Source organism: Microtus oregoni, unplaced genomic scaffold (genome assembly GCF_018167655.1).
Source record: "Microtus oregoni isolate MIOR12 unplaced genomic scaffold, Mior012 000007F_ref0000211, whole genome shotgun sequence".
NCBI lineage: Eukaryota > Metazoa > Chordata > Mammalia > Rodentia > Cricetidae > Microtus > Microtus oregoni.
This window is the reverse complement of record NW_024543066.1, coordinates 39889215-39901535: the sequence shown is the minus strand read 5'-3', so window position 1 is coordinate 39901535 and position 12321 is coordinate 39889215. Positions and strand designations below refer to the sequence as shown.

At 47.8% G+C, this 12321-nt stretch overlaps 2 protein-coding genes across 4 annotated transcripts in view; one reads left to right on the top strand and one right to left on the bottom strand.

Moving 5' to 3' along the window:
- Positions 1–2026: 2026 nt before the first annotated feature.
- On the top strand, positions 2027–2357 carry LOC121450950 (40S ribosomal protein S27-like). Its single transcript, XM_041656364.1, has one exon. It carries the CDS (start codon positions 2058–2060, stop codon positions 2310–2312), a length of 255 nt encoding a protein of 84 aa, XP_041512298.1. The 5' UTR covers positions 2027–2057; the 3' UTR covers positions 2313–2357.
- A 6429-nt stretch (positions 2358–8786) lies between these two features.
- Adgrf5 (adhesion G protein-coupled receptor F5) overlaps positions 8787–12321 on the bottom strand; it is a 94768-nt gene continuing 91233 nt past the window's right edge. For all 3 annotated transcript variants that reach the window (XM_041655812.1, XM_041655811.1, XM_041655813.1), the window contains one exon: positions 8787–10389. In XM_041655812.1, the coding sequence (XP_041511746.1) occupies positions 10310–10389 (80 nt within the window). In that variant the 3' untranslated portion in view covers positions 8787–10309. The remainder of the gene's footprint in view (positions 10390–12321) is intronic.

Below are 12321 nucleotides of genomic sequence, written 5' to 3'. Positions count from 1 at the left end.
GGAGGAGAGAGTTAAATTAATTTCATTTGTAAGTTTCAGGTCACACTCCATTGCTGAGCTAAGTTGGGGTAGGATCTGGAGGCAGGGGCGGACAGAGTCCATGGAGGGGTGCTGCTTGCTGGCTTTCTCTGCCTCATTTGTTCAGCTTGCTCTCTTATTGTCTGCCAGCACCACTCACCATGGGCTGGGCCCTCCCACCAATTAAGACAATGCCCTTCAGGCTTGCCCTCAGCCAGATCTTTGGAAGCATTTCTCAACTCAGAGTCCATCTTCCAAGATGACTCTAGCTGAGATGAGACTAGCTGGCACAGGTGCTGAAGTCAATGAAGTCTTTGCTTCCCTTTGCCATGTCACCAACCGGGCCTTTGCCATTTGCGTTGTTGCCAGCGTCACCTTCTATGTTCCCACAGAGCAACCACATAGCTTCAAGTATGGATAGCGCTTTAGCTCCAGACATACATATCCACAATCCCCTGAGCAGCGCCATCAGGTCTGGTGCGACAATAGTCAGTTTGGGATTGCTGGAGGATCAAACAGGCTGCAGACATAAAGAATCAGGTGCATGGTACATAGTAGGGGATCAATAAGTTGTGACTGGAGGTCCCTCTCTCACCCACCAGTTCCCAAATGACCACCCTGAGCCTTAATATTAAATACAAACTGTTTGGTCGATGGCTCAGGCTTATTATTAACTAGCTCTTACAACTTAATTTAACCCATTTCTATTAGTTTATGTTTGACCACAAGGCTCGTGGCTTGTTACCTCACATCTTGCATCTCCTGCAGCTGCTGGCATCTCTCTCAACTCTTGTCTTCTTTCTCCCTGTATTTAGCTTGGTTTTCCTGCCTAACTATATTCTGCTTGGCTATTGGCCAAATCAGCTTCTCTATTAACCAATGGTAATAAGACATAGTCACAGCATACACAAGAGCATCCCACAACAATAAATACCATTTACTATAGTAGTAGTTTTAGCAACCAATTCCATTTCTGGCTCTTGTGTGCCTCTCTGAGAGGGACTTGCACACTAACATTGCCTCTGATTGAGATTTTGCTATTTGGTTAAGAAATATCTACCATAAGAGTAGATATGAGAGATCAATGTATGTGAGGTGTGTGGGGGCAATATCTCAAGGCATTTGATATCACCCCTCTGCAGACACTGGGTAGCTATTAAATAAAGCCAATTCAGTTTGTCCCTCTGCTCCAAGTACCAACCTTCTCAACAGCTGACCCTGTTTACTTCTTCTCTTCTTGGCTCATGCTTTGGCAATGTGTGCCCAGAGGCTAGATGAGAAACTTACCATATGGCTCCAGCTGCTGGCTGGGCTAGAGACAACCCTGGACAGCTGAGGATTCAGCTGGATTGAAAACTGGAAATTAGTCCCAGCTAAGAAGATTCAACAGGCTGATTTAAAACAATTAATGTATATTCACTGTACAAAGTGGTAAGTTTCATAATGACATTTTAAGATATTTTATTTTTTAAAAGCATGCTTATATATGTACATATGGGTACAGGTACTCACAGAGGCCAGAAGAGGGTGCTGTGTCCCTTGGAACTGGTGTTTTGGGTGCTTGGGAGTTGCTTGAAATGAGTCCTGCGAACTGGACTTGAGTCCTCTGGAAGAGCAGTATGCTCTCTTACCTGCTGAGCCATAGCCTAGCCCCGATAATGACATTTAGACAAGCTACCATGCACTTTGGCCATATTCACCCCATTGGCCTCTTCTTCCTTCCTACCTCTGCTCCCTGCTTCTCTCTTCTGTTAGTATTCAGGCAACTGCCCTTGGGGTCCTGACAGGTTATGTCCTCAGCTGCAGCCACAAGCGCACCTCCTGTGCACATCCACTATTTTCCCTTTTAAAAGGGCCCTGTCCACCTTCCATCCCTCTCCCTCTCCCTTTTTCTCTCCCTCTTTCCCTCCCTCCCTTCCTCTCTTTCCTTTTCTGTCAGAGACCAGCTTTGACAAAAATATCACTTACCAGGGTAGGTTCATGTGGTTTAAAAAATTAGTAAAGAGCCTTTCCGGCGGTGACGACCTCCCTACGAGAACATGCCTCTCGCAAAGGATCTCCTTCATCCCTCACCAGAGGAGGAAAAAAGGAAACACAAGAAAAAGCGCCTGGTGCAGAGCCCCAATTCCTACTTTATGGATGTGAAGTGCCCAGGAGGCTATAGAATCACCACGGTCTTTAGCCATGCACAGATGGTAGTCCTGTGTGTCGGCTGCTCCACTGTCCTCTGTCAGCCTACAGGCCGGAAAGCAAGACTGACAGAAGGATGCTCCTTCAGGAGGAAGCAGCACTGAAAAGCACCGGATTCGAGATGAGTGGGAACCATCCCAATAAACACATTTTGGTATATAGAAAAAAAAATTAGTAAAGAGAACGAAGATGTGAGTGAAAATAATAAAACAGAAACACAGGTTAGTACTGGGAGGGAGTGTCAGTGAATACTGAAATCTGCCGGTGTTTAATTTCCCATACACTTTTATTCCCCACTACAACAGGGGGAGAGAAGGCAAAAGTCGGCTTTAACACGATGCAAATGACAGAGAGAATAGTTATTTGTTTCAATACTTTGAGACATCAAGTCATTAGCATTCTGTTGTTTAGGCAGTGAACCTACCCTAGACTAAGTGTACCGAAGGCAGCCACTCCCAAGGTCAAACCCTCCATTTCAAAAGGAGCAGAAGTGTGCTTGAATATCCTGACCACTGATTTGGGTGGAGTGGATCTACCTATGTGGATCATCTTAATGCCAAAAAGACCAAGTGAGCACACCTTAGGTCGGAAGTGTAGCCACACTTGTTAACAACTTTGAACGAGCTAAAACTCTCTGACCTATAGGCATGGTGGAAACAGGCTCACATTTTTGGGCCTCCACACTTTTCTTCTGTAGCTCCTGTCCCCAGAGGTGGTCTCCTCTTCCCCCTTTTCCCATTCACTTGCCCTGAATAGAAAACCCTTCACATGAGTTGTCATTTGGAACCTTTCTCTCTCCCACATAACTTTTTAAAAATTACAACACCTTCCTCTCCCCAAACAGTCTCCATTTTATTTATGTGTGTGTGCACACGCACGCACGCACATGCTTATTAAATCTAAATGCTTGTATTTTTGTGTGTGTATGTGTTAAAGCTTGGAGATGTTTGTCTTTTCCTAGGTCAAGCTTATCTTTCATAACAACCATCTCTAATTCCATCTACTTCCCCCAAATGACATACATTACACTCTTCTTTAGGGCTGCATACAACTGTTCAATAGGCGAGAACATGAAAATGGAGAATCCAAAGCAATTTTTTTTACAGCCTCATCCATGGAGAAAGTTTGTTCTCACGAAACAAGGAAGGCTTCTATTCTGCCTCCTTAAATACCTTCCAGAAGTCTGTTAGGATGCTAGAACGCCTGATTACCTGAGGTTAAGGGGATGAGGCAGAGTGGGTCATCACTTCCAGGATCATCATTAGTTTTGATTGGTTACATAAATTAGCTTTCATTAGTGATGGAGGAAATGAAAGGCAGAAGGGAGACAGTCCTCACTGCATATATAAGAAGCGTCCTCCTGCAAATTCCCTATGTACAGTTCAAATATCTGTGTCCACACTTCCGTGTGTTTCCTGACTTGTCCCTGCCAAGATCATAGTGTCACGGTGGAAGGAGGTGCGAGAGAGAGTGATTCCTTCATTCTGCACATCTGCAGCCTAGGACTTTACCCTGTTAAAGTGACCCAAGTTACATCACTGTGGGTTGCCCACCTGGGACAGGTCCGTTGCCACACTGTGGCTTTGAGAACCACAGAGGAGGCACATCCGCTAATGTCCACCAGGTGGCGATCAAGCTCCTGGTGACCTCGCAATTGAGGCCAGCTGCCCCTCATTAGCCCAGCTGGAGATGCCCGCGAGGATGCTGATTCGGACAGCTGTGAAACAGCTCCCGGGGCATGGGAAAACACTCACGGTTCCAGAAAAAACAGCAAATGGATGTAACAATTTTCCTCACTTAATCAAAATCAAACACTTCTTTCCACAACTACGGGGGCGGAAGGGGGCGGGTGCTGATTGGCAGGAGGTGGACAGAACATGGCACTTATCAAAATCGCTCCCAAAGGGGTCACGCATGAAGACATACGTGGACTCTGCTGTCCAGTGCTGTCGGAAGTGGGCTGTGACAGCAATCTCCTCAGGCCTTGCCCAGTCAGTTCCTGCTGCCTTTCATGCTGAGAATAAGCCCCTCTGCCCTGCTAAATACCTGGGGTGGTTATGTTTATTCTGTAATGGTTGCCAGCACACACCACTTGGATCTGAGTTAAAGAATAAAAACCCTAGGATGGGAACTGGTTCTGCAGTTCCTGCCCTTCCTGTTTGTGAAGGGGGTCCTGTCTTGGACACTCTTACTTCTCGGTTTACCTAGGGTGGCATTAGGAGTCAATAGAATTATTGGCTTCCTCAAATCCCTTTCAGCAGCCTGTCTGGAAGGAGTGGACTATGGCACTTCTGATTTTAGCTTGCCATTGGTTCCATAAATAGGATTTTGATCGTGAGGAAAGAAGCCTACAACTGAGCCCCCTCATGGCCACTGCAAAGCCTGCAATGGCCTTTGGAAAGAAACAGCCGGTATCTGATCAGAGTGGACTTCAGCCATTGGGCCCATCTGCCCTCTTTCTGTGGCCTTTGCCCACTCCAGTGTCACAGGGGGTGGCAGCCTTCCCAACTTCAGCTCATTCTAGAATGTGCTAGAAGATATTTATAGGGCATGAGGGATCTAGCTTCAGCCAACTGAACCACACAGGTTGGAACAGACATGAGCTGATTTGTGTCCTAGATACTTAGGTCCTGACGGCTTTGCCTCAAGGACGCTGTTGGAACTCCCAGTATGGTGCTGGATGCTCACAATGTTCCTGGGAGTGTGGAAGGCGTGACAAAAGCTGCCGACCCTGTCTAGCTCAGCTGCGAGCCTCTGGTATCTTCAGTGTCAGAAAATGGAAGACCTCCCTGGGTGCTCAGGGAGTGGGATTGGGCTCTGGTTGGCATGGGAACCTGAAGCAGAAGCAGCAGCAGCACCTGACCGACAAATGGACAAGTTATACAAAGAAAGCTCGGTGAATCATTAGCTGTTTTATTACCATGAAAGACAGCATCACTATACACTGATGTATTAGCAGGACATGGTTTTAAACTCTGAGTCATAATTCTAGAAACCCATGGCATCTGATTGTGACAGAAATGCTATTTCTCTTGTCCTTAAAAATAAGTAAGAAATTGATGTCTGCTCTAGGCTCCTCCCTTGTGGATGCTCAAGGAACCAGGTTTCTATTGGCCTGGATCACCGGCTCTCTCTTTGGAGTGCAAGGGCCCCTTATCACGGCACTTCTACATGCCACCAATTAAACACTTTCTCTCTGCATAAACAGCTCATGTGATTTTCTTCTGTCTTCCTAGCTGGCTGTGACTATTTGCTCCACTCACCTGGGATTCGCACCCCCCCCCCCCGTGTCTCCCTCCATGCTGACTGACTGTTGTTTTCTTTCTTATCTCCCTGTACATTTCATTCTGACACAGACCTCTCTGGAGGGCCCCACACAAATTACAAGAGGCTCTGGCTTCCCATGGCGTTCCTTCATTTCCTCCTGAGAGATGCGGAGTGACACTCAGAGCCATCCCTAACAACATTGCGGTGTATTAACTGTGGTTTTGGATCCTCTAATTCCACAGCCCCTGAAACATTAGCACAGATCTTTTTGCAAGAAACTGCCTTAGTGAAAATTCCATTATGGAAAGAAAGTTGGAGCCCAAGGAATTTACATTACACAATAAAAGACACGGAGATCGCGGGAAGGAGGGGGAGCTCTCTTAGCAAAGTGAACTGGCTTCACATGGCACCCAAGTCACTGCCCACTCCTCTGCCACAGTTCGTGCCCGCTGCTGCTGCAGAACTGGGTGCAGGCTCTGGCTTTCACGCCATACACAGACCCGTGTGCTTCCATCTTTTGCAATTTTGGGTACTATGCTTACTTTGTAGTATTGCTTAGAAATGCCAGCGTGGGACCATGAGCAGAAAACCACCAAGTGTGCCTTCGGCGTTGGTCACATACATCTTCTGGAATTTATTTTTGAAACTTTAATTATGTGTAAACATGTGTGTTAGGAAGGGGGATAGGCACATGTAAGTGCCCCCAAAGTCAAGAGGAGGGCAGCAGACTCCCTCCAGCTGGAATTACAGGTGGTGTGGAGCTGCCCAACATGGGTGCTGGGAGCCGAACTTGTGATTCCTCTGTTAGAGCAGTACACATTCTCAACCACCGAGCCGTATCTCCAGCCGCATCTTCTGGAATCCAATGCTGTGCCTTGAAAGACTGAGGGGCCTCCGTGTGTGCTCAGGTTGGTGTGAATGTGTATGTGTGTGCTCAATGTTGGTGTGAATGTGTATGTGTGTGCTCATATTGGTGTGAATGCGTCCACGTTGGTCCCTGCTGTCTCTTGCGTTTACACACTAACAAACTTCCTTTAGGGAATTCTGAGCCATTCAGTTGGGGCAAAGATGTGGCAGTTCTCACAAAAACATCAGTACAGGTGTGCCTGTGTGTTTGGGTGTTGATGTGTGTCCATATGAGTGTGCAGGTGTGTGTGTGTGTATGTCTGTGCACACACGTTTCTGTGTGCCTCTGTCAGAGTGTGGAGTCTGTGTATGAATTTGTGTGTCTGTTAGAGTCTGAGCATGCGTGCTGGCAATGGGGGAACGTGTCTCTGTGAATGAACGCGGGCAGAGGGCCAGAGCCACATCCTATGGAATTCGGCTGGAAGTTCCTGCTATTACGCTGTTATAGAGGTTTTCTTCACAAGGTCAAATCCAATGGCTCCCAAGGGGCACCAGTGAAGTGGGCCAAAGTTCAGCGTTCCTCGGACTTCTGCACCTTGCCTGGTGCTGTGCCTCCCTGACGTCAAGGCTGCAGTGCCACGTTGTGCAGTAGCCCTGCTCAGATCTGTATGCTGTGCAGTAGCCCTGCTCAGAGCTGTATGCTGTGCAGTGGCCCTGCTCAGAGCTGTATGCTGTGCAGTGGCCCTGCTCAGAGCTGTATGCTGTGCAGTGGCCCTGCTCAGAGCTGTTGCTGTGCAGTGGCCCTGCTCAGAGCTGTATGCTGTGCAGTGGCCCTGCTCAGAGCTGTATGCTGTGCAGTGGCCCTGCTCAGAGCTGTATGCTGTGCCCTGCTCAGAGCTGTATGCTGTGCAGTGGCCCTGCTCAGAGCTGTATGCTGTGCAGTGGCCCTGCTCAGAGCTGTTGCTGTGCAGTGGCCCTGCTCAGAGCTGTATGCTGTGCAGTGGCCCTGCTCAGAGCTGTATGCTGTGCAGTGGCCCTGCTCAGAGCTGTATGCTGTGCAGTGGCCCTGCTCAGAGCTGTATGCTGTGCAGTGGCCCTGCTCAGAGCTGTATGCTGTGCAGTGGCCCTGCTCAGAGCTGTATGCTGTGCAGTGGCCCTGCTCAGAGCTGTATGCTGTGCAGTGGCCCTGCTCAGAGCTGTATGCTGTGCAGTGGCCCTGCTCAGAGCTGTATGCTGTGCAGTGGCCCTGCTCAGAGCTGTATGCTGTGCAGTGGCCCTGCTCAGAGCTGTATGCTGTGCAGTGGCCCTGCTCAGAGCTGTATGCTGTGCAGTGGCCCTGCTCAGAGCTGTATGCTGTGCAGTGGCCCTGCTCAGAGCTGTATGCTGTGCAGTGGCCCTGCTCAGAGCTGTATGCTGTGCAGTGGCCCTGCTCAGAGCTGTATGCTGTGCAGTGGCCCTGCTCAGAGCTGTATGCTGTGCAGTGGCCCTGCTCAGAGCTGTATGCTGTGCAGTACCCCTGCTCAGAGCTCCAGGGAGCTGAGTGAGTCCAAGCTGGTCTTTCTCTAATAACCGATTCTAACCCAAAGGATGCCTTATTTAGACCGGTCCCTGTTTTCTCTCTACTGAACTCTGTCCTGCTTGGGAGACTCCCTGGAGAACTCACCCGCATTTGCACATCAACCTTTGTTTCCTGTAAGGACTTTAAATGATGAACAATTAGGTTGGGACACGCCTGTGGGAACAGATGCCTGTGGCACTTGTATAGAGACAGAACTCAATGGATGGAATTTTGTCCCATATTTCTCTGTCTCTGTGAAGAACAGAGAAGCAGAATTCAAGCTTAGAGCTAAGAGGAAGAGTTTTAAAAGTGTTTAAAATATTAAAAATATAACTTTCAGAACCTAAGTCAATGGGCAATGGCCCGAGCTCAGACTCTTCTCTGCGGTCTTTCTCATGAAGGGCACACAGCGGCTCTCACTCCTTAAAAACCCAACACTGCCCGCCCACCTCGAAGAGCCTGCTGCTTATTGTTGAATGTGAAATGTCCCCTGTGGGCTCCTGTGTTTGAACTCTTGCCCTGCCCCTCCCACCTCGTTGTTGGTGCTGTTTGGGAAGATTAGAGAACCTTTAGGAGGTGGAGCCTGGCTAAAGGAAGTGTGAGCCGTCACAGACTTGTCCCACTTCCTGTTCTTTATTTCCCCACTGCCAAGGCAGTGTGGTGGGCTGGCTTCACATTCCCCAACCATGCTTTTCCCACCGCAACGGACTGTGCTCTGAAAAGTAGAAGCTAAAACAAACCTCATCTCCCTGAAGTTCCTTTTGATACAATGTCTTCCTACAGCAAGGAGAAATTCACGAAGACCCTGTCTTTATGGCCACTGTTCCTCTGCGATTCCCCTTGGACATGTATGAACATGCATGTATGATTGTTCTGGGATACTGAACATGGTGCATTCTAACATGGATGCAGTTTTAATAAATATCTGTATTTTTGAGAGACACACATACAAAAACCATACGGGCATGAATTCACAAACTAATCCTTTAGGGGAAGTCTGCCATTTGCTTATCAAAGCCAAGTGTGGCTGGGGGCACAGAAGAGCCTCATGTACGCTTGTCCTCCAGAAGCCGTCCAAGTGGCTGTCATGAACCCAGAACAGACCAGAGGAGCTCTGAATATGTATTGGCCTAGGCACTTAGAAGACTGGCAACCGACAGCACACAGCTAGCTGTACAGCACACCAAGGGCCATCATCGCCACAGCCATGATGACGTCACAACCGCAATCATAGAAATGTACACGCTACACAGTCATTAAAGTCTGTTCTATAATGCACAGAAAGTACCTGGTTAAAGCTGTTACAGGTAAGACAGATACAGGAGTCTGAGTCCAGTGCAATACAACAGATTTGTCAACAACTGGGTAAAATATATATATATATATATATACACACACACACACACATATACATGTGTTGCCTTCGAAATGTCAAACAAAGTAACACACAGTGCTTTTCTAACAAACCATGACAGTAAATCCTTACTTGAATCTGATAGAGTTGCTGTCATATCTCCTACATGTGTCCATCCATCTTGGCTCAGGCCTTGACATGCAAAGGTTCATACGCATGTCCTTGTCGTGAGGACATGTGTCTCCTTGGGTGCATTGCTTGTAGATAAAACCATCCAGCCAGAAGCATCTTCGTGGCATGATGCCCTTCCCGTTTCTCCTCTGTCTTGGATTCTACCCTTTTAACTAGGGAAATATCAAGAATGTGCTACACTTGTCCCCCATAACTTCACCTCATTGTCCATTTTGGGGCCATATATTTTCATCCTCAGTGCTGTGGCATCTGCGTGATCGTATTAGATCTTGATGTGGAAACCTTATAATGTACTCCCTAATGTTTTCAACGTCATTATTTCTTCCTTCCTTCCTTCCTTCCTTCCTTCCCTCCCTTCTTCGTTCATTCCTTCTCTCCCTCCTTCGTTCATTCCTTCCCTCCCTCCTTCCTTCATTCCTTCCCTCCCTCCTTCCTTCATTCCTCCCTCTTTCCTTCCTTCCTTCCTCCCGCCTTTTCCTTCTTCCTCAAATCCACTGAACTCCTGAGTACTTGCTTTTATTTACAGCTCCGGTCAACACTGACCTTTGTAGTCAATGGGTGGGGTAGGGTAGGGTGGGCTGAAAAACTCTCTTCAAAATTCTATTTTACAATACATATAGAAAAGTTGGGCCTTGTGGGATTTCTTTTAAATACTATACATAGTTGGCATTACACAACGGATGGGGGTGGGAACAAAAATAAACACGGCAATTGCTTTAGTCTGTCCTTACAGAAGAAAGTGTCTTCTCTACTGAAAGACTCTCTTCAGTATCTGCTGCAGAAGTCTGCGGAGAGAACACTTTACCCACAGATTTGGATGGGTCCCTTTTTCTCGGCACATGCCCCATTTCTGAGCAGTCCTGTGGATTTGGCTTTGTCTGGTCCTAGTTGAGCAGGGAATAAGCACTAGATGAGTTTTCCACAGAAGAACTGGTTGTTTCTGGGGTGGAAACGTTATATGTTCCTGCAACAAAAGGCAAAACAGCATTTCAGCCTCCAAGACAAACTTCCATGCACTTTGGCGTGCAAACATCTTCTGAGGAGACAGGATGAGCTCTGGCCCAGCAGCCATGCCTGGAATGGCTCAGGCCTGCCCTCCTCCCTAGCCCAGCGTGCCGGAGAACCAACGAGAGAGTGATGTCCTCAAGCATGCACGGCAGCCACCAAGCACTAACTACTTCACAATACACCAGCAGCCAGGTTTCCACACTGAACAGCCAGACCTCAACGTGGGCAGCCTCTTCCTAAGCGCCCACATGCATGGCCCTGAGGGCTTCTACATGAGGGGAACTTCCTAGTCCCCTTTTTTATCTTGACTTGGGGAAGTTCATAGGAAGGAGCTAACCGTTGAGCTGAAGGTTCATACATGGAAGAAAAGGGAAGAGAAGACTAACGCTAAGGGAGGAAGAGGCAGGGTGGGAAAAAGTGAGAGATACCAACAGAAGTACCAAGGTCCAGCACAGTGGTAGGGCAGCTGGTGGAACTGCTCAGCCTTGTGTGGGTAGATGGCAGGCACTGTGCGCAGGGGGCATACAGAACATACACTGGGCAAGGGAAGCGTCAGAGTGACTACCCTACCATCAGGATGATGAACTGCCACTGCTAACAGGGTTTCCATCATTGCCTGGGGGTACCTTTGGGGCTGCTGACAACATAAATCAAAGTTACAGTAATTAGCCCTCCCCCCAAAAATCTTATCCAGAGTAGAGCTGTACTGATGGCCCCCGCAAGAGTATTCAACAGCAGTGACCGGGAATCTCAGGCCCTGACACCCCAGGAACAAAACCCACATTCCCAACTTACGTCTGGATGGTTCGCAAATAAAGAGTGTATTCTACTGGCCTGATATTTTGCAAAGTTCAGATTCAGTAGATTACTTAACTTCTGCTCACTTCTTGGAAATGCCAAATGCTTATAAATTCCAATAGTTCTAGGATTTCCAAAGATTCAGTCTTTTCATTGAGGTCAGATCAGTGGCATCCCAAGTGAAAAGGGACAATTCTCTAGCTCTGGAATGGTTCCCTAATTCTCCACTATATCCGGAGACTTGGTCTTTATGGACCTCTCAGAACTCTCAGATTCAGGTATGTTTGATGGCAAATGTGAGACAGCCAGGGTCTGGACGTGGACACAGTCTACGGCTGCATTTGTGAGGTCTGTCTGGTTTCTGAAGAGATGAACATGGGGCTGAGGGGCAGCTCAATGGTAGAGTGCTCGCCTAGTGCACTTGAGAACCTGATCCCTAACACAACACTGAGAAGAGCAAAAATGAAAAGGAAAGCATTTGGGTGGCCATTTTCTTGGAGGAGAGGCAGTGTGACAGGAATATGCTCTGAGTGGCAGTGTAATGGGACTGCTCCATAGGGGTGCAGTGATGGGACGGTCCCTGTGGGGCAGACTGTGATGGGACTGTCCCGTGGGGCAGACTGTGATGGACTGTCCTATGGGGCATGATGGGACTGTGCTGTGGGAGGCAGCGGTTGGGACTGGATTTACATTCTGATTAGCTGAGACCAGTTCTGAAGTCATTAGCACTGTTTACTCCCTATTTCCCAGGTAGAACTTATGATTATCCAACAGAATATCCAGCTTGGACAGTGCCTCACCTATGTATACCCAGTTTGTAAATGGCAATGCGTAAAGTCAGAGTGTTTTCTGTAAGTGGAAGGAGCAACACTGTGTTGAATCCTACAATCTGATTTTCCATGTTTATTTTTCGTGTGACACAGAAAAGTGAGGTGTCTATTTAACATGATAAAAAGAATTCCGTGTTGGACAAGCCCAGAAGCTTGCAGACACTGCTCACATTGGACAGACAGACCTCTGAGGATGCTCAAGTTTCTAAAAACCTTCACGAATTTACATTAGTTGCCATTGAGAGAGGCTGCACTTCTTT